The 22,525-nt window shown below is 39.5% G+C and overlaps 1 protein-coding gene across 10 annotated transcripts in view; it reads right to left on the bottom strand.

The window, feature by feature from the left end:
• Sox102F (transcription factor Sox102F) overlaps window positions 1–22,525 on the bottom strand; it is a 417,100-nt gene that overhangs the window by 19,254 nt on the left and 375,321 nt on the right. For all 10 annotated transcript variants that reach the window (XM_070282385.1, XM_070282381.1, XM_070282382.1 and 7 more), the window contains one exon: window positions 13,461–14,387. In XM_070282385.1, coding sequence (XP_070138486.1) covers window positions 13,461–14,387 — 927 coding nt within the window. The remainder of the gene's footprint in view (window positions 1–13,460; window positions 14,388–22,525) is intronic.

Genomic DNA, 22,525 nt, shown 5'->3' with positions numbered 1-22,525 from the left:
CGAAGAGTTTTCGCTTGCAAAACCCGGATTTTGTTCAGGTTGGTTTTTGCAGCGATACCATAAACCTGCGTCCGTAGAAAAGACTTGGCGCTAATATGGACTTGTATATCTGCACCTTACATCCAAGTGCGAGCTTGTTGCGTGGTGTGAGGAGCCAGGACATCCGAGTCTTTTTAATCCTGAACGAGTTTTGGATACAGGTAATGTGCCTGCCAAATGTGAGTTTTTTGTCCAAGGTGAAACCGAGGTACTTGTATGCAGGAAGGGCTTTGATTGGACTATCGTTGAGGTTGACTCCTGGGCAGGTACTTCGACAATTGGTTTCCGTTACATTGGACCATTTGTCTGCGTTTACACGAATGTTCCAGTTCGTGGCCCATTGGCGAAATGCGTCCAGATACTCCTGGACTGTAGCTTGTTCAGGATCAGTCTTTCCAAGATTTTTCCCAGGGATGGTAAAAGACTAATGGGCCTGTATGAGTCCACGTCAGTTGGCGATTTTCCTGGTTCTGGGATCATATGTATGTTTGCCGATTTCCAAACTTTCGGAAAGTATCCAACAGTTAGTACGCTGTTGAACAACGTCACCAGGAATTGCAAGGCTTGGTCCCGTAAAAGTCGGATCGTCCTTTTGTCCAAAAGGTCTTCACCAGAAGTTTTCTTTGGCGAGAGTTTACCTACAAGGTCTTTCACTTCTGTCAGTGAGACAGGGTTAGCAGGTAGACTCATTTGAAATGGAGATTCCAGGAACTCTTCAACTTGTCGACGTATATTTTCAGGCGAGTATTCGTAAGGCTTAAAGCGTTGCTCAAGGTTGTTAGCAAACACTTAAGCTTTCTTATTTCTTATGGCTGATTTTGGGGTGGGCTTAGCCTTATACCGTTTTGTGATACGCCACAACGGGTAGTTAGAACTAACATCTGTGTCCAGATTTTCCAAAAATCTTTCTATCGATTCTTGTTTTCTTCGGACGTCTCCCGTTCTTGAATATTCTCTTCTTACTCTTCGCTTTAGATTGTGGAGCGCACCAATTCTGGGTGGTAGCTGGGGATGTCTAGAAGTCTCTATATGTTGATGATTGCTGGGTGCAGCTATCTCAGCGGCCTGGTTTATCATGCGCATGAAAAGGCTGATGGCATTGTCAATGTCAGAAGGTTCCTGGATTTGTATGCTTATCTCGCTCAGTTGTTCTAGGTGGACTTTGAAAACGTTTAAATTAGCACCTCTGGCAAGGAGTCCCGTGCGCTGTGGTTTTCTCTCAGGTGTTGCATTCAGTATGGCCATGATAGGAGTGTGATCCGAGGATAGTTCATGGAGTGTTCTTACTTGTAGCCTGTCTATAGCGCATCCATTGATAATGAAAAAATCAAGCGCTGTCGGTGTTAGTAGGGGGCTATATGAGTAAAAAGTGGGTTCACCCGTGGAAAGTACTTGGTAATGCTTATTTGAAAAGACTTCTTGCAACAGCTTACCCTGTAGAAGGCTCGTGAGTTTCCCCACCATGCATGTTTGGCGTTATAATCACCGCCAGCAATGAACTTACTTCCAAATCCGGCCAGCAAGGATTCAAATTCAGATTGAACCCATGTTTCTGATGGAGGTAGATATATCGCCACTAATGTGACATTCCCTTCCGAAGTCTGTAATTGGACGCTCGCTATCTGTCTGTCATTGCTAGAGGCGGAGGGCAGGGGGATATGACTTAGGGAATCTTTATAATAACTGCAGAGCCACCTCTGCTGTTGTTATTGGGGTAATAGGCATGGTATATTAGATAGCATGGCAAGTAGATGTGCTGACCAGCGCGCATGTGTGTTTCTGTGGCAAGCATTATGTCTATGTTATGAGCGCTGAGGAATAATCGAAGCTCTTCAGATACTCTGACTACTCCACGAGCGTTCCACAATCCTATATTTAGTGATGGTTGAATCATTTCGGCAATCGCGCAATAAGAGCCTGGACTAGCTCTCTGAAAGCCTTGTTGGACTCTGAGTTTTCCTGCATCAGCTTAAACAGAGTGTCCAGTTTGGATTTAATGTCCCGGATGGCAAGGAGTAAGGAACCAGTAGCGTGAGGCCCACTACATTTACCAAAAAACTGGGTCCAGGACACAATAGTTTTTCGAGTGCCCAAAAATTTGACATCTTTGACATTGAAGCAATTCCATTCTGCGGGAAGCGCGCTCGAAAGTGACTCTATATCTCCTAAGATTTGTTATTTTTAGGGAATCAGCTACGTTTGCACTTTGCTTTAGGTTAACAGAAAACAAGTTTTGACTAGTTTTAAAATTTATTGTGGCTTCGTTATCATCTTCGTTAACCACTATGTTCTTCCAATCTGTATTTTTGGGGCAGTATATGTTAAGGACTTCCAAGCCGTCGTCAGTAAATCCGTGTTCAATCTGTGATTCCGGTACGTTTGAATGGATTCCTTTGAGAACTACTCTGGCTTTGTCTTCTTCCAGCTGATGGTACCAAAGTTATTGGCAGTTAAGCAATGTCAGTGTTTTAACAGCTACCCTAAAAGCGTCAGAGTTGGCTGGATTTATTCTGGGAACACCAAATTTGTAAGTGCGAATGTTGTAGTTAGTGGAGCCAGAGCTATGATCAAAAGACTTTTCCAATAAGACCGGATCGCTTACGTTCGGTACGCAAATAGCAGGTATTTTGTTGGATTTTGCGTATTGATCATCACCACCAGGTGGAATTGTATCCCCACTGATAGAGTCAACATCCTCCAGGACCTGTTCCATTTGTTCTGCTTCAGCAGCCAGAATTGTGAATCGATTGTTACCCAATGCGTTTGCAGAGGAGGAATCGGCCGGCTTGTTGATCGCCGTTGTGGTCTGCAACTTAGTTTTGCGGGTCGGGGGCGGAATGAAGACAGGTAAAGACGGCTGAGCCACGTCCTTTCGTTTTCGGCTGACTTTTCGTCCAGGAGCTTGGAACAGACATTTACTTGGTTTATTCGCTAAAAGAATTGATACATTTGTCAGAGGAGACATAGTTGAGCATATGCTGCTGGCCGTAGTCGCAGCAACGGTGTAAGTAGAGGTATTGCCCAAGATTGTTTTGGCGTTTGTAATGGTGCAGATAACACTAGTAGTAGAGTTACTGCCAATTGTCAAATTTATCGCTCCTATTGCTAGGCTGCGAGCGAGCAGATGACTCTTCCATTATATCACTTGACTTTATACTTATGACATATAAGAGAAATGATATTCACAATTCAAAATCAAAAGTCTGCAAAAGAAGTTGTAAACAACCTCCCGCTTACGCAACGCGGAGAGCGAGGGGTATAAGCACCACGCTTTAAGTCTCGCTTATCGCTGTTGGATTTCTCGACAATAGCAGCCACCGCTTTGCAGTGCACTATGGTTTTTTTCGCGTTTTTTTTGGCATAAAGTCGATTTTTTGTTTTGTTTGTATCTTACAAATTTTTTTATTTTTAATTTTTAAACACCCTAGACAGATAAAAAAATATGCAACTTTAACATATGGAGCAACACTGTTCTGCTGACCAGCTGTTAAAGTCAGGTGATTAAGTAACACCAGTTTTTTATGAAATTGGAGGAAAAATTTTGCGACTTTGATCGTTTGTTGTGGCAAAAGTATAAGAAAAAGTTAATTGAATAAATATGGAAAACGATTGTCCAGGTATGTAAAACTAAAGTTTACCAATGTTTGTGTCGTTCTTATGTGTTTTGTCCAATTGTACCGTGTTTTGTTTATGTGTATTTTTAGAACGAGCTAAACAAGTGTAGTTGTGTTTTGTGGATCAGTACTTTTGCATGGCAAAGTGTTGCAAAAAGTTTTAAACGAGAAACTATTAACCAAAGTGTGCAGATTAATGAAAAACTAACCCTTTTTGTTCGAATCCACACGTTTTCGAAAAAATCAAAATTTTCTAGTACAATATGTGTTCAGTCGTTCAGTTAAAACCGGATATTTATCGCAAAAATCGGATTTAGTGGACCGATCCTTATGAGAATATGATAATATAACTCAATTTATTATAATATAAAATCTAAAAAAAGTCACAAACTTCTATCTTCAAAAATACCAAAGTTGGTATTTCTACAAAAAACCATTTCAGATCGTTCAGTTATATGGCAGCTATAAGATATAGTCGACCGATCGTTATGAAATTTGGTAGGTCGGATTAACTGACCAAAAATATAATCTGTACTAAGTTCCATCTTTCTATCTTTAAAAACACGAAAGTTGGGTCATTTCCGATCATTCAGTTATATGGCAGCCATAGGATATAGTGCCCCAAATCATTTGAAACTTGGTATGTAATCTTAGGAGCTTCAAAAATGTATACAAACCAAATTTCAAAGCAATAGCTTGATAAACAAAAAAGTTGGGGCAAATCGGCCAGATCGGTTATATGGCAGCTATATGAAATAGTGCCCCAAATCATTTGAAACTTGGTATGTAATCTAAGGAGCTTCAAAAATGTATACAAACCAAATTTCAAAGCAATAGCTTGATAAACAAAAAAGTTGGGGCAAATCGGCCAGATCGGTTATATGGCAGCTATATGAAATAGTGCCCCAAATCATTTGAAACTTGGTATGTAATCTTAGGAGCTTCAAAAATGTATACAAACCAAATTTCAATTCAATAGGTTTAAAATTAGAGTTTATGCCAAAAAAAAGGAAAAAAAAACCATACTGCAGTGGCCAAAATAGACTTCGTGTGCAAGGTTAATTGAGATAATTATCGAACACACGTCTTTACTCTACGAATGCTGGGGGGATTAAAATCTTGAAACTACTTAAAACTTCTTATCAACGCACTGCACGCTGACATGTTATGCGACCCTTTCCTTAGTGCAATAATCGCACAACTTATGTATGTTCTTAGGCTGCAGAGGATCGGTTTTAGACCATGCTGTTCATATCGTATTTTCGTGGATCCGATCTCTTAAAACGATCTCTTAATTCTCTTTGGAATTTGTATCGTGGTCAAAGCTTGAAAGCTTCATATATCTTTGGTCAGTTGATGCCACACAAAATTTCATAACGATCGACCGACTATTTCTTACAGCTAACATGAAGGTATTTGGTATTTTGTAAAAATATGGTTTTTGGTATTTTGAAAGACAGAAGCTTTGAACATTTTTTTACATTTTTTATTGTAACAAATTGCTTTTATTATGATATTCTAATACATATCCATATTACGATACTACCCTGCAAGGGTATATCAACTTCGGCTCCGCCCGAAGTAAGCTTTCCTTTCTTGTTTTTTTTTTTTTAATTTGTATTCTAAAAAATTGATTTATAATAGAATTCAAATAAGGATCGGTCTACTATATTAATTATTTTCGATATAAATCCGATCTTAACAGCAAGGGTATATAAACTCGGCTTCGCCCAAAGTTAGCTTTCCTTTTATGTTATTTTTGACTTGACCCAGCATTAACAAACTCACTGTTAGATGTTAGGCTTTGTTTGCAATGCAAATCCTCTTCTGCTCAATAAAAGCTACAATCCGGCTTTTCAAAAATGGTTTTTAGCCAATAATTCAATATTTAATGCAGGGGTGCTGAACGCCTATACCGATGACCTCCGCACTGCCCATAAGCACCGTGCAAATGGACTTCGATTTGCATGCGATTTGCAAATAAAATTCCCAAGCTTCTATCTTCAAAAATGCGAAAGTTGTTATTTCTACCAAATACCATTTCCGATCGTTCAGTTATATACTATACAACTATAAAATATAGTCGGCCGATCCTTATAAAATTTGGTAGGTTGGACTAAGTCACTAAGTTTTGGTCAACTGACCAAAAAAAGAATCTGTACTAAGTTCCAGCTATCTTTAAAAACACGAAAGTTGGGTAATTTCCGATTGTTCAGTTAAATGTCAGCTATAGGATAGTGTCGGCCGATCCTTATAAAATTTGGCATGTCATATTATTTTGCCAAAAATAGCTCATGTAAAATGTGAACTCTCCAACTCTAAAACCACCAAAGTTACACCATTTCCGATCAATCAGTTTTATGGCAGCTTTAGGATATAGTCGGCCGATCCCGGCCGTTCCGACTTATATACTGCGTGCAAAGGATAGAAGGGTGTGTGCAAAGTTTCAAGTCAACCAGTTCGCATAGAAACAGACAGACAGACGGACATGCTTATGTAAGCTCAAAAAGTAAGATCAAGAATATATATACTTAATAGGGTCGGAGATTTGTCCTTCACTGCGATGCACACTTTTGACCAAAATTATAATACGGACCGTAACGGACTGAGATAGCTTGAGATACTCCATGTCTATGTTATTAATATATATTTATTTTCTTCCATCTAGGTAGCTAAAAATCCACTTAAGAAGATCTGTAGGAAATCAAAAAAGAGAAAAGAAAAAGAGAAGAAGGAACGTTCTTTAAAAAACAAATAACAAATAAAGATTTTAGTTTAAAGCCATTCCACAGACGGAATCTTATCATTCTGTGGCAACACAAAATAGTGGCATCGCTATTGTGAGTAGAGTTAGCAGTCTTGTTGAAAGAGGTACTTGGCAGCTGCCTGATCACCAGTACAACATCAAACTTGACACCCAATTCTTCAATCGATCTGGGATTACGCATTCTCAAAGCATAATCAATTTCCCTGGTGGACTCTGGTTCAGAAGTCTTTATTATAAGTAGTTATTCCATTCTCTTATACACACGGCGAATATCTGTACATGACATTCGGTCTTAAGAATGCAACCCAAACATTCTAGCGCTTTGTGGAGAACATTCATGGAGGCATTGATTTTGTATCTTACGGCTATATTGACGACATACTAATCATATCTGCGAACTTTGACAGGCAGGAGCAACATCTGTGTTCAGTACTAGCAAAGATTATAAAGTACATAGTTGGGACATCAGAGTCCAAAACGGTGAACTTTTTTCGTCGAGCTTGTAGGTGAGGTGGGAACGCACATGCACACGATTCTATTTTTAGAACTCTTAACATGTATCCGTAAACAAAAATGTGAGCCTTCGTATGTATGTGCACGCGCGATGGCGTAAAAATGTTACGGTTTCCAAATTTCGATTCCGGCTTCTGCAGAATGACCAAGAGAACAATAGGGGTCGTATTTATCACTCAAAAAACAATTACCATTGCGGTCAAGAGGTTAAAGACGCTGGCCTAAAAACTTATTTTCGCATGTTCGAATCCAACGGAGACCTGGGGAATCTTTTTTATTTTTTTACCTTTTGATTAAAATTCTTTTTTCTTAATGTTTCAATCAAAAATATTGCTGTAACAAATAAGTGAATAAGTTAAAACAAAAACGGTAGAAAAAAAATGTTTAATCAATGAGAATTTTTAATGACCTTAATCCGCACCAAAATACAAAGACGATTTTTTTTTTAAAACGTTACGGATGATCAACATTAATAGCCCAGTTTATGGTGCACCCAGTGACTTAATGCAATGTAAAGAGAATGCGGCCTGACATAAGCACTACCTGACCCGACACTAGCCGAATTTGAACATGAGCCCATGGGCCCAGGCGAATACTCTACCAATAGTCTATCAGTTTTAAAAATATCGACTTGAAACTTTGCACACACCCTTCTTTCCTTTGCACGCAGGTTATAAGTCAGAACGGCCGGGATCGGCCGACTATTCCTATCATATAGCTGCCATATAGCATTGTTCGGAAATGCTGTAATTTTGTTGTTTCGGATTTGTTTCGGAGAGTTCGGATTTTGCATGAGTGCTATTTTTGGCAAAATAATACGCCGAATTTCATAAGGTATGGCCTACTATACCCTATAGCTGCCATATAACTGAACGACGAGAAAAAAAAAACTGAACGATCGGAAATGACCCAACTTTCGTGTTTTTGACGACAGAAAGCTGGAACTTGGCACAGATTATATTTTTTGTCAGTTAATCCGACCTACCAAATTTCATAAGGGTGGGCCGACTGTATCCAAAACAAGAAAGGAAAGCTAACTTCGGGCGGAGCCGAAGTTTATATACCCTTGCAGTTAAAACCTATATCCGGTCGCAAACATCGGATATAGTTGGCCGATCCTTATGGGAATAGGAATATATAATCCAAATTATTACAACACAATATCTAAAAAAAGTCCCAAACTTCTATCTTCTATCTAGTTGGTTTTATCATACCGTTAGGAAAGAAATTTGTCAACTGAGGCATCTAGAAGATCCCCGTTAGATAACAAAAGGACCCATGTGGCTCAACATTGACAGATCTCTTCTCTCATTCTTGTGAACGGATGGGGAGAAGGTTTGTTTGCCATCTGGCCCTGTGATCAAAGGTAAGCAGTGTTGCTCAGAGCATATGGGATATCGTAGCTTTCTTAAAAGTAGTGCACTCTATACTTGGCTTTATTTTGATTAATATTGGTTAGATATATTAAAAAGTCTGAAAAAGTCTTACAAGGAAATAGCAGCTTTTTTTTTTTATTTTATTACATCAAACGTTTCTTTATCCCAAATTCACTGGAAGTTTAATAAAAACTAGTGCAAATTAAGTAGGTATATTATCTAAAAACAAGAAAGGAAAGCTAACTTCGGGCCGAGCCGAAGTTGATATACTTCTATATAGAATAGAATCTGTACCTATGGGATATAGTCGGCCGATCCTAATGAAATTTGGTAGGTTGGATCAACTGACCAAAAATAGAATCTGTATAAAATTCCAGCTTTCTATCTTCAAAAACACGATAGTTGGGTCATTTCCGATCGTTCAGTTATATGGCAGCTATAGGATATAGTCGGCCGATCCTTATGAAATTTGGTAGGTTGGATCAACTGACCAAAAATAGAATCTGTATAAAATTCCAGCTTTCTATCTTCAAAAACACGATAGTTGGGTCATTTCCGATCGTTCAGTTATATGGCAGCTATAGGATATAGTCGGCCGATCCTTATGAAATTTGGCATATCGTAATGTTTTGCCAAAAATAGCACTCATGTCAAATTTGAACTCTCTAACTCTAAAATCACCAAAGTTATACCATTTCCGATCAATCAGTTATATGGCAGCTATAGGATATAGTCGGCCGATCCCGGTCGTTCCGACTTATATACTGCGTGCAAAGGAAAAAAGCAGGGACCGTAAATAATGATTATGAGTTTAAAAAAATTGAAGCCCAAAACAGTCTTCAAAAAAATTGAAAAAAATTGTCATAAGTTAAATTTTCATGGCGAATTCAAAAACAAGATAAATTTTTTTTTTTCAATTTTTATGAAAAAAATTGATTTTTAATAATTAAAATTAATTTTAATAATAAAAAATTAGTTATAATTATTAAGTATCAATTTTTATATAAAAATTACGCAATAACTTTTATTTTGTAATTTTTATTATATAAATTGGAAAATAAAAATTATTCGATAACTTTTATTTTAAAAATTGAAAATAAAGATTGAATCTGTATATCTTTTGATCCGTTGAAGCCAGATCCAATATATATGTATATATATGATCTACACATCAATACCTTTCAGATGGTATATAATAAGTATGTATATATGTTTATCCGCTTATGTGCCTGTGCAGTATTGGCAGTATTCATAAATAACTATTTATAATAACTATACTATAATAACTAACCCAACTATTGTTGCGGCGGCTGAGAAAGAGTAGTTCATTAAATTATTAATCAAGATTAAATTACAACAATTTATTAGTTTTTAATATATAAATGGCTAATTATTTAATTTCAAGAACATTAACTTTTGCACGGAGTCTTCGGCAAGGTTGCATCTAAGATCAGTAATTACTAATTTAAGGGCCGAAAATGCCCTTTCAACCGATACCTGCGTTGCAGGCACAGCATGTACTATTTGAGCCAGACGGTACAAGCGTGGATACGTGAATTTTTTCGACTCCCAATAGCTCATGATATTCACGCTTGGATCTATGGGCTTTGGTGAACATTCGTTAATTTCTGTTGCCGCCAATTTAAGCTCGGGTTCATCATCGTCCTCAGAGCCTTCGCTTCCAGAGCTCACCGCAAATGAATTTAAATATTCATTTAATAATGAGCATGTACTCTGGGACGTTAGTTCGGGGCCATCGTTCGGCTGTGGAAACGATGCTTCAGACCTACCAGTATCAGCTGCTATTCGGTCTTCATTGATTGGGTTTTCCTAGTAAAAGAGAAAAAGAGTGTGATTAATTATAAAGTAAATATGAGAAAGATCATTCAGCTTACTTGTCTACTTATTGCAAGTATTTTCCGCATCAGTCCCAATAAATGGTTCCTCGCTGCTGCCTGCTGAATCGGCTTTTTATCTATAATCCGCCGAAGTCTGGGATCCAAATAAATTGCAGAGAGAATAACCTCATTCGTTATAAGAATATTCTCTCGACTCTCTAAGCTTTTGACAAGATCTTCCTTATGAATATTGCTGCTCATAGAATTAATCATGAGTTTCGTCTCCAACAAAAGCTTGAAAAAGTCGCCAAAATAAAGCTGTTTGCTCTGCAAATTTTTGGTAGCCACGGATATCGGCTCCAGCACAGACAGCAGTGCCGAATTGCCAGTTGACGAATTGGTGGCAAGTGTTGGTGTATGAATTCTTCGTAAATGCATACACTTTTCAGCATCTCGTACGTCGAGCTCCACCTTGTTGGCACATCATTTATGGGCAGCGGTAACGATGTTGCAGCAATTGCTAGCCTTAATGTAGTATATGTTTTATTATTTTTTTATTATTAAAATAATTAATCTTTTGGAAATCTTACCTGAAAGTCGGTGTTCGCAATGTCTTCACCAGTTTTCGCGCGTTTTCCACAGTTTCGCTCCTCTCGTCGTTATTTAAAAAATCCTTGACGGCCAGTTGCAAGGAGTGAGCAGCACATCGTATTGAAGCGATGGAAAAAATTCGTACTTCTTGCACTAGCTCCTCATTTTCATCGTCGGAGCTTAGCGTACTTTCAGGATCTTCATTTAAATGCTCTATTGCCTTCAAAATATTTTTGCCATTATCGGACGTGATGGTATAGATTTGCTGCTTAGAAATTGAAAAATCTGCCAAAATATTTTCAACTTCACTGCTCAAATTGAGCCCAGTATGTTTTTGATGCAGCTCAATAACACCTAACGTCTTGATCTCAATGGCTTTATTATGATAATACTGCACGTTTAAGCCCATTATGCCTTTGGAATGCCGTGAAGCGATGTCAATTTTCAGCGAAACGACCTTATTTTTTAGCCGCCTTATTAACGAGGCCTTTTCGCGTTCGTACTTTTCCGACACATGCTGCATCACATTCCGCGCTGTTATGGGAGTCATGTCCAAGCCCTTAAAAATTTGCTCCGTCAATGTCTTAAAAGGTGCAGAATCAAACATTTGAAATGGCAATTTTTCGTCTGTTACAAATTGCACGCAAGCCTCTTTCACTTGACTGGCCGACATCTTTATGACAATTTTTTTTTGCTTTTCCGCAGGTTCGCTGCTCTCCTGGCTTAACTCAGATGAGTAAGCTTCGGCATGCCGGTCTAGAAGATGCCTCCTTAAGTTAGTGAAGTATGAGCCCTGAAAAGGGCTGTTGCAGATTTTACACTTTGATTCATTTTTTTCGAAATTAAAGTCGAAAAAATCGCGCACAATAGCATCACGTTTACGTCCCATGGCAACCAATTTACTTGTGAAGCAAAGTTCAACGCATACTAAAATTTTGACCATGTTGCACTTCTTATCGAAATAGATATACAGATTTAATCTTTATTTTCAATTTTTAAAATAAAAGTTATCGAATAATTTTTATTTTTCAATTTATATAATAAAAATTACAAAATAAAAGTTATTGCGTAATTTTATCCACGCTTTAATAATTTAATGAACTACTCTTTCTCAGCCGCCGCAACAATAGTTGGGTTAGTTATTATAGTATAGTTATTATAAATAGTTATTTATGAATACTGCCAATACTGCACAAGCACATAAGCGGATAAACATATATACATACTTATTATATACCATCTGAAAGGTATTGATGTGTAGATCATATATATACATATATATTGGATCTGGCTTCAACGGATCAAAAGATATACAGATTCAATCTTTATTTTCAATTTTTAAAATAAAAGTTATCGAATAATTTTTATTTTCCAATTTATATAATAAAAATTATAAAATAAAAGTTATTGCGTAATTTTTATATAAAAATTGATACTTAATAATTATAACTAATTTTTTATTATTAAAATTAATTTTAATTATTAAAAATCAATTTTTTTCATAAAAATTAAGAAATAACTTTTATTTTGTAATTTTTTGCTTTTTTAATTATAACCGTTACAGTCCCTGGAAAAAAGGGTGTGTGCAAAGTTTCAAGACGATAGCTTTAAAACTGAGAGACTAGTTCGCGTAGAAACAGACAGACGGACAGACAGACAGACGGACAGACGGACATGCTCATATCAACTCAGGAGGTGATCCTGATCAAGAATATATATACTTTATAGGGTCGGAGATGTCTCCTTCACTGCGTTGCACACTTTTGGACAAAATTATAATACCCTCTGCAAGGGTATAAAAATTAAAAAAACAAGAAAGGAAAGCTAACTTTGGGCGAAGCCAAAGTTTATATACCCTTGCAGCTAAAACCGGATATATATCGCAAACATAGGATACAGTTGGCCGATCCTTATGGAAATATGAATATATAACCCAATTTATTACAATACAAAATCTAAAAAAAAGTCCCAAACTTCTATCTTCAAAAATATCAAAGTTGGTATATCTATTAAAAACCATTTCCGATCGTTCAGTTATATGGCAACTATAAGATATAGTCGGCCGATCGTTATGAAATTTGGTAGGTCGGATTATCTGACCAAAAATATAATCTGTACCAAGTTCCAGCTTTCTATTTTCAAAAACACGAAAGTTGGGCCATTTCCGATCGTTCAGTTATATGGCAGCTAAAGGATATAGTCGGCCGATCCTTACGAAATTTGGCATGTCCTATTATTTTGCTAAAAATAGCGCTCATGTAAAATTTAAACTCTCTAACTCTAAAAAAAAACACAAGTTATTGAATTTCCGATCAATCAGTTATATGGCACCTATAGGATATAGTCGGCCGATTCCTATAGGATATAGGCCGGCCGATAAGAGGGGTGTGTGCAAAGTTTCAAGTCGATAGCTTTAAAACTCAGAGACTTGTTTTGCGTAGAAACAGACATGGGACTTTTTTAGATTTTTTATTGTAATTTATTGGTTTTATTATGATGTAATCATAAGGATCGGCCAACTATATCCGATGTTTTCTTTTAACCTTTGTGGGAAAAAGTACGGGAAGCAGAAGAAAAATGTAGCGTGTTCAAGCATTCAAAAAAACTCTACTATGCAAATCACTTCTGGTTCTTCTTTCTTTTAAAAATACTAATCTATTTCATTCCCTTTTAAAATGTTTTCTAAATATTTTTAATTTTTAATTTAAATTAAATAACTCACATGATTTTTAATAAGAGGTGGCTCTATATCGGTAAAATGCGGTCGATGTTGGCCAGAACCTTGTTTCCAGCTTAGGGGCAGGTTGGATATAACAGAAGTAAGGCTTTCAATTTGATCTTTTTGACATGGACTTGCAGGCGAGGAACTGGAAGATCCCTTAGGTTTACTTAGGTTAAGTGGAGTGTCTATCTCAGACTCTTGTGTTGATTCAAATTGGCTTGCATTATTCTGATTATGCAATGGTGGTGATGGAAAGTGTGAAGAACTTTCCTCAAAAATACTGGGAATAGTTCCGATGGCGCTAGTGTAGGTTCGACCATGCGGGGACTCCGGAGGTGTATTGTGACTATATGAGAGAATCTCAATAGATTGGCTTTCATACGGTGGAGTTATGGGCCTAGAAGCAGGCGCATTAGCCTCCACTTCGCTCTCTCCAGTTTGCAGAGATGAGATATCCATTATATTAGAGTTTGCGCTGAATAGCTGGTGATCTTTATCCTTTGAGATTCTATTGCTACTGGCGGCGGCAACTGCTGCCGCTGCCAGTGCGGCTTGTATATGAGCAGCCGCCACCGCCGCAGTGGACCATATAGGAGACAAAGCTATTGTTTGGGAATTGGTTTCATGCTGTTGGACGTGGCTATGTCCTTGTTGAGTTTCATGACCAGGAATCAAGTGATTTAATTGCTGAGAAGATAAAGGAGGCCTCATAAAGGGATGTAAAAATGGTAAAACGGCTGCAGATGATCCTGTTCCGCCATGCTGCTGATGATGACAATTTGGTAGAGGAAATCCCGCGGCCCCAAACTGATTACTAAGACGATGATGGAATTCCAGCAGGCTGCTCTCCTGATGTAACCTCTGAACAGTTTGCAAATTTTGCTGTTGAATGCTGACATCAGAGTCGCTCAACGTATCATACTGAGTCTGAAAGGCAGGTTATATATAAATGCATAAAAATACATACATATATTGAAAATAAATTAAGAAAGAATAAATAAAAATTATTATTGAATAATAATAACAATTGCGTTTTATTTAATAATAGGCATTTAATATATGTTGATAATTTATTTTTCTTTTTTGAAATTAGGAAAAATATGAATATCAATTTTATCAATGATAAAAAATTTTAAATCGCTTAAAACGCGTTCCTTAAATCTTGTAATTATTATACGAGACTATAAATATACTTATTAAAATAAGGAAGTTAAAAAAAAATAAACAAGAACAGAAGGCTATAGTCGAGTTTTTCGACTATATTATACCTGGTGCTAATACCTGGTAAAACACCTGGTTTAACTAACCTTTAAAGTTTAAAGGTTAGGTTCTCAACAAAAAATGTTTGTTGCATATTTTGCGCTTGGGAAAAAACAACCGAAGTAACCGACTGATTTATCTTATCTTATACTACCGATTTAGTAGGGAAGGGTCTGACTTGGTTTAATTGGGACACAAACAAAATTTTGACACAACCTTGATCTGTGCAGATACCATACGAGTCGAAGTTCTAAATCGAATAGTTCTATCTTTTATAATCTTGGAAATCTACGACCATTTGAACGGACAGACGGACGGACGGGCAGGCGGACAGACGAACGGGCAGGCCGACGGACATGGCTATGTAGACTCAGCTGTAGATACTGATCAAGAAAACATATTCTTTATGGGGTTAGAGATTATTTCTTCCTATGTTGCATACATTCACACAAATGCAATATGCCCTAGTACTCTACGAAAAACTATTTTTTATTATGATGAAAGAGGCTCATCACCATCGGATCACCATCGCATCGTCGTCGCATGCAGACATGAATTTATTGTGCTCCGGGAAAAAAAGTATTCAATAAAATCAAAAAAGTGCAGTGACTGGTTTCATAAATCAACAACAACGCGAAAAGACGCTTTCAGCGATGAAATCGCTAATGTTTAAATTGATTAATTAATTAATTAATATAAAACATAATATTAAAACAATAAATATTTAAAACTCGAACAAACTCAACCTCGATTGCAACGTCAACGTGAGCAAGAGTAGAGACGGCTCTCAGTACAAAGACACAACGCTTACTTCTCTTTTAAAGCAACCGAAAGTGATGTAAGCTCTTCCCAAACACGGTCAATTACCCCAAACTTGACCGAATTCTTAAACGTAGAGAGCGCGTTCTTGCTCCCCCTCGCTACCATCGATGTCTCTGCATCGAAGGAGCGCAGTAACTAGCACCGCAACTTCTTTGACAACGTCAAACGTAAAAACAACAACAACAAAAACAACCGCAACTGTAACGACAGCGCGTTTAACAACGTCATCAGCTAGCAGCGCAAACATTAAAACTTCTGCCGCTGCGCTGCCCGAAAAAGAGAACAAAAACAAAGAAAATATTAAGCCGGCTGTACAGACTGGTATGGATCGCTACATCCAAATCAAAAGGAAGCTAACACAGCTTCAATAGAAACGCCCACGCCCCACGTTCTTGTCAACAAAATTTTAGAGCTTATTGGCAAGGACAACTTCCACATACTACCACTCGTATTAAGGGCAACATCCATGAAACAAAAGTTCAAACGAAGTCTGAAGATAATTAAAGAGTATTATCGAAATACCTCACCGACAAGGGCCTGCAAGTCGTACATAAGGGCATAGAGTCCGAAGTATCGCCTACAGAGATAACAAAGACGCTACCAGAGAAGGGATTTAGTGCTAAGACAGTCTTCAATATCCTTAACAGGGATAGAAAACCGCAGCCACTTTTTAAGGTTGAGCTCACAAGCGCAATGGACCGGTACAATGTGTCTTACTGTAAACTGCGCCCGGTATGTGTAGTTTGTTGCGAGCTTCATGATTCCGCACACTGCCCAGCGAGCAATGATGATCACAACTCGAAAAAGTGCGGCAACTGCGGTGGAAATCACACTGCTAACTATAGAGGTTGCCCAGTTTATAAGGAGCTGAAAAGTCGCATTCACCAGAGGGGAATTACTGCCCGCACCCAAAATAATCTGTTGATAGTCCCAGGTCAAACCCTGAAGTCTTCTTTTCGACTGCAGTCAGATCCTCACTAGGACCCATAAACTCTGCCAAAAATGTCACATACGCAAGCGCTTTAAAATCAGGACTGGCTACCCCAGCCTCAAAAAGCTCACTGCCGCAATCAGCACACCAAGAACCAAGCACGGCTCAGCAGCATCAACCGCCGGAGCAGCCAAAAAGTAACTTTGAAGCTATGATATGCAGTCTACAATAAAGCCCAACCAAAATCCAAAATCCAAATTTCCAAAGCCAAAATTTATTAATACAAATTCTGGTTTCACAACAATCCAAATAATGACTTCCCTACGAATATCTAAGTGAAACGCTAACGGCGTTTCGCAGCATAAGCTCGAGTTAGCGCAATTCCTACTAGACAATCAAATCGACGTAATGCTGCTTTCAGAAACACATCCTACAAACAGGTACAATTTCCAACTACGAGGATATTCATTCTATGGAACCAATCATCCAGATGGTAAAGCACAGGGCGGGACTGGAATTTTAATCAGAAGCCGTATTAAGCACCATTATCATACGAAATTTGCTAAAAACTACCTAAAGGCCATAAATCCATAAATATACACCTAAATACTGTCAACCAATTAACTCTAGCCGCCGTATACTGCCGCCTACGCTTCACCATAGCCGAAGATGAGTTTATGCAGTTTTCTAACTCACTCGGAGGCCACTTCATAGCAGCAGGAGACTATAGTGCCAAGCACACATACTGGGGATCTCGTCTCGTAACCCCAAAAGGAAAGCAACTCTATAATGCAATTATCAAAGCTAAGAACAAGCTAGACTATGTTTCTTCTGGCACACCTACTTACTGGCCGGCAGACCCAAAGAAACTTCCTGATTTAATAGACTTTGCGATCACCAAAAACATTCCTAAAAATCTGATATGCGCCGAATGCCTTTCGGATCTTTCATCTGATCAATCGCCTGTCCTTTTAACTCTACTTCGACACCCAGGAACATGGGATCAATCATCAAAACTGACCTCACATAAAACCAATTGGGTTAAGTGCAGGAAGTATATTAGTTCACACATTGAGCTTAGACCTCACCTCAGCGACGAAGCCAACGTAGACAGTTTTGTTAATTCACTGGAGTCTGTACTCTTCTCTGCAGCTCGAGTTTCAACAACTCAAACTATAAACACAATGCATTCAAAAGAAGACAAATCTACAAATCGAACAGCTCATCCTCGCTTACGTCGAGAATGACAATTTCACAGAACGCCATCTGCTTAAAACATGCCTCACGTCAACTTGATCAAGCTATACAGCAAGAAGAAACGTCCACCGCCGCTACATTAAGCAATTGTCAACTAACAGTACAAAACATTCACTATGGAGAGCTCACCCAACTCTGAGCTCTCCGAAAGAAATCGTGATACCTATTAGAAATTCCACAAGCGGGTGGGCGCGCAGCGACGCAGACAAAGCCAGCACGTTTGCCAAGCACCTTAAAAATGTCTTCCAACCAAATCGTGCCACCAATGTGTTTACTTTGCCGACTCTATCATATGACTCCCAGCCTCAACCCATTGAGCCAATTATGTTTCGCCCAAACGAAATCGTTATCATCATCAAAAGACAACTGAATCCGAAAAAATCGCCGGGCTGCGACCTCATAACTCCCAAAATGACCATTGAACTCCCATACTGCGCCGTTTGCACTCTCACCCAGCTCTTTAATGCCATCGCAAAACTTTCCAGTGAGATGGAAAAAGTCAATTATAATAATAATAGCATACCTTTAAGACTACAATCTTGCCTATCTAAACTCTTTGAAAAATGCCTTATGACTCGGATAAAGACATACCTGAGAATCCAAGCATTTGAAAAAATCTGGCTAGAAGGTCTAATAAAACCGCCCGCCGATTACATTAAACAACACTCTACTCTCACAAGCGAACGAAATAACATACGTAGGAGTACATCTCGACAGAAGACTCACATGGCGCCAGCACATTGAAGCCACAAGAACACACCTAAAGCTAAAAGCCAGCGGCCTTCATTGGCTTGTCAACGCTCGGTCACCTCTTAGCCTTGAATATAAAGTCCTGCTGTACAATTCGGTACTAAAACCTATATGGATGTACGGCTCCCAGTTATGAGGGAACGTCGGCAATAGCAACATTCAGAGAGTTCAGGCGAAGATATTGAGAAGAATCACCGGGGCACCGTGGTAAGTTCGCAACGAAAACATACACCGCGACTTAAACATTCTACCAGTCAAAGAAGTGATCGCCGAACAGAAGGTAAAGTACTTAACGAAGCTATCGGAAGCACCCTAACCACCTGGCGAAAGGTCTAACAAGGTTGGGCAACCAATCACGCCTTCGAAGCAATGACTTACCCACCCAGCGACAGGGACGCGCAACCAGAATGCAGTCTTAGTATACTGTTAGTTAAATTTTAATGTTAAAATTCGTCAACTTATTGTTAGTCTCAAAATTAAGAGTAGATTCAATAAATAAAAGCAAAGCTATAAAAAAAAAAAATGAGAGAGGCAAACAGAGTAAGTTTATTCGTGGGTAATAAATTCGTTTCGTTGTAAACGGGGTTATATATGAACTAGAGGTCTGCAGGTATACATTCTTATTGCCTTAGCCAAAGAATACATTCGAATGGAATAGAGAGTGAAAAGTAAGAGAGCATTCTAGATCATGGGCACTCTCTTGCTTTGAAACCGAGTGAGTTGGGGTGGGAAGTAAGAGAAGTGCTTTTGGAATGAGGAATGCATGGTTCGAATAGTTTTTTACACACTCTATGCATTCATTTATTTTTTCTGTTAAGCAAAACGCTTCTTTAAATAATTCTTTTATATTTAGGGAGTTGACCGAAAGGTAAATTATAACGAAAGTGTTTTTTTCGCACGTATGTACGTATGTATGTTTTTGACCCGTTATTATTACAACGGTTGTTTGTTAAGTTTTCTTGTGAGTTTTTTCTAATTAAATTATTTGACAAAATTTTTTTAGCGTCAAAATTGTGTTGGAAAAAATTTTATTGATAAAATACCTAAACAAAATTATTCAAAATAATGAATATCTCTGAATAAAAAAAAAAATAAAAAAAAATGGCATGGGTCCACTTTTTATACCCTTGCAGAGGGTATTATAATTTTGGTCAAAAGTGTGCAACGCAATGAAGGAGACATCTCCGACCCTATAAAGTATATATATTCTTGATCAGGATCACCTACTGAGTTAATATGAGCATGTCCGTCTGTCCGTCTGTCCGTCTGTCTGTCCGTCTGTCTGTAAGTCGGAACGGCCCGGATCGGCCGACTATATCCTATAGCTGCCTTATAACTGATTGATCGGAAATGGTATAACTTTTGTGTTTTTAGAGTTAGAGAGTTCAAATTTGACATGAGAGCTATTTTTGGCAAAACATTACCAAATGCCAAATTTCATAAGGATCGGCCGACTATATCCTATAGCTGCCATATAACTGAACGATCGGAAATGACCCAACTTTCGTGTTTTTGAAGATAGAAAGCTGGAATTTAATACAGATTATATTTTTGGTCAGTTAATCCAACCTACCAAATTTCATTAGGATCGGCCGACTATATCTCATAGCTGCCATATAACTGAACGAAGTAGAACGAACGATCAGAAATGGTATTTGGTAGAAATATCAACTTTCGTATTTTCGAAGATAGAAGTTTGGGACTTTTTTTAGATTTTGTATTGTAATAAATTGGATTATATTTTCCTATTCAGATAAGGATAGGCCAACTATATCCGATGTTTGCGATATATATCCGGTTTTAACTGCAAGGGTATATAAACTTCGGCTCCGCCCGAAGTTAGCTTTCCTTTTTTGTTAATTATTTTATTATCAGCGTCTAAAAATACAGGCAAATATGCATAGTTATATCGTACCTTCTAGAATGTATTCGAAACAATTCGAATGCGATATGTAACTCTAACTCATTCATTTCGGTTCTCATCCCCCCAATGTTGTACTGGTGAGACCTAATATTTTCGTATCAGCATTCTATCTCATTCAATTCATTTTCAAGTTGTCCATTTGAATTACGTTTTTTAGCTATTCATGCAGACCTCTTTTAAGATTATTTTGGTGTAGGGTTAGTTGTTTAAAAGGCCGTCAGCCAACGGGTACAACAAGGGGACCTACGCGCAAGAAATTGCGTGCCGTAACTGTGTACACCGCTGGTAGTGCGACTATACTCTCCACGTGAGGGCGGCTGGTAACAGGTCCCGGTAAATCACCCCAATCCAAGGTGGAACAGCATATGCCGAAGGATGCGTGTCCGAGGGGGGGCTCGGACGCTAATATGCGAACTCTGGGGGACCGACCGACCTCCCAGTTTGAACCTGGCTTATTGTAACAAGCGGGCTATGTCATGATGGACGAACCCCTTCCCGCCTACTCGTGGGACCAAAATATGATTTCTACTAAAATAACCAAAAACCAAAGTGGAGAACGGAACTCCCTAAAAAAGTCCGGAAATGGGACCCGTCAAACTCCAAGGCCCTAAAAAGCCAAGAAGTTGCTGAGATGGAGAAGCCCCCCACAGAGGGGTAATATCTGGAGGCGGGACGCGCCGATGCGGAGGAGGTTGCCAAGGCTTCTTTTTCCAAAGCGGGGCTAGCCATGGGACCACCGAACGGCGAGAGAGGAAGACCCCAGGGTCAACCTCTAAACCAACCGGCGGTGCCCCTAAGGCGAACCCTGGTCCGGAAGCACCTCACTCGAAGCAGCGTAAAGGCTCCTACAAGGACAGAAGAAGAGCAGCCTTCATTCTAATGAGGGCGGACCCATCGGCCGAATCCAACCCGGACCAGGCCGAGATTATTAAGTGGGCAAGGGAGATCCTACCCGACTTTAGTCCGGAAAAGGCGGAAGTGAGGCTGGATCGAGTAGACGTACTGGGTCAGACCCTGACAAGGAAGCCGCGCAAAGCGCGAAAAGGCAGAGGTCCACAGAGGGAGAAGCCCCCCAGGCCAAGAAGAGGAAGGCCCAGCCGCAGCCGTCCAACCGCTCGTTCGCCGAAGTAACGAAGGGAAGAACCCTAATTGGAGTCCTGGACAAGGGCTCCAAGGATGGGCTCATCCCTAAGGACCTTTGGCGACGATAGGTTAACAAGTTGCATGGGCGCTTCGTGGAGATGAATGCGAAGACGCAAGATGGTATCAGGGTAGCGTCAAGGTGATTGCTTGCCAAGACGCGCGATCGGTAGAGACCTACAAGCGGATGGTTGCATCGCTTGGAGAGGTCTACCCTGGAGCTAAGCTGGTGGCGGTTGACTGGGACGAGATCCCTAGCAAACCGAGGGCGCGAGTGTGGCTTACTGAAAAGCCAGCCGACCCTAAAACCATTCTAACAATGCTTAGGATGTGCAACCCGACGCTCCCCACGGCGGACTGGAGAGTCGCCAAGGTCGAGGACGTGGTGGGACTGCGGAGGCAGGTCGTCCTCACACTCAACGAGGAGACCGTTAAAGCCCTGGAGAGGACGGAGCACCGGCTGAGGTACGGATTCGAACACGTTTTGGTTCGTATCTCCAAATCCGATGCGAAGGCCAAGCCAGGAGGTATGGGGCTGGAGGCTGACACACAAGAGCCAGACTTGGAGGAGCCGACCGAAGAAGGGCACCCGGAAGGAATGTCGGATGAAGAGGAGGACATCTTGGGGTACACCTCGGAGGAAAGCGACTTGGCAAGGGCACTTAGTGGAGTCGGAATGGAGGAGGAATCTCTGCTGAGCTCCGAGACGGAGGCAGAAGTTACTGTGGTGGAGAATTGTTAGAATGTCCCTGACGATCTTGCGAATAAATCTTCACAGTAAAGCGGCGTCAGCTGCCCTCCTACTCCACCTCGCCGAGAGTGGAGCTGATGTGGCCGTCATCCAGGAACCCTGGATCCTAGGAGACAGGATTCTTGGGTTGGGGGCGTCGGAGTTGAGGCTCTGCAAAGCCGATACTACAGGTAAAAGGCGAGCCTGCATCGTCGCAAAAAAGAACCTTAACCTCTTTTTGCTATCCAATT

This window comes from Drosophila bipectinata, chromosome 4, assembly GCF_030179905.1.
Source record: "Drosophila bipectinata strain 14024-0381.07 chromosome 4, DbipHiC1v2, whole genome shotgun sequence".
Classification (NCBI taxonomy): Eukaryota; Metazoa; Arthropoda; class Insecta; order Diptera; family Drosophilidae; genus Drosophila; species Drosophila bipectinata.
The sequence above is the reverse complement of the archived record's forward strand: the minus strand, read 5'-3'. Positions and strand labels throughout refer to the sequence as shown.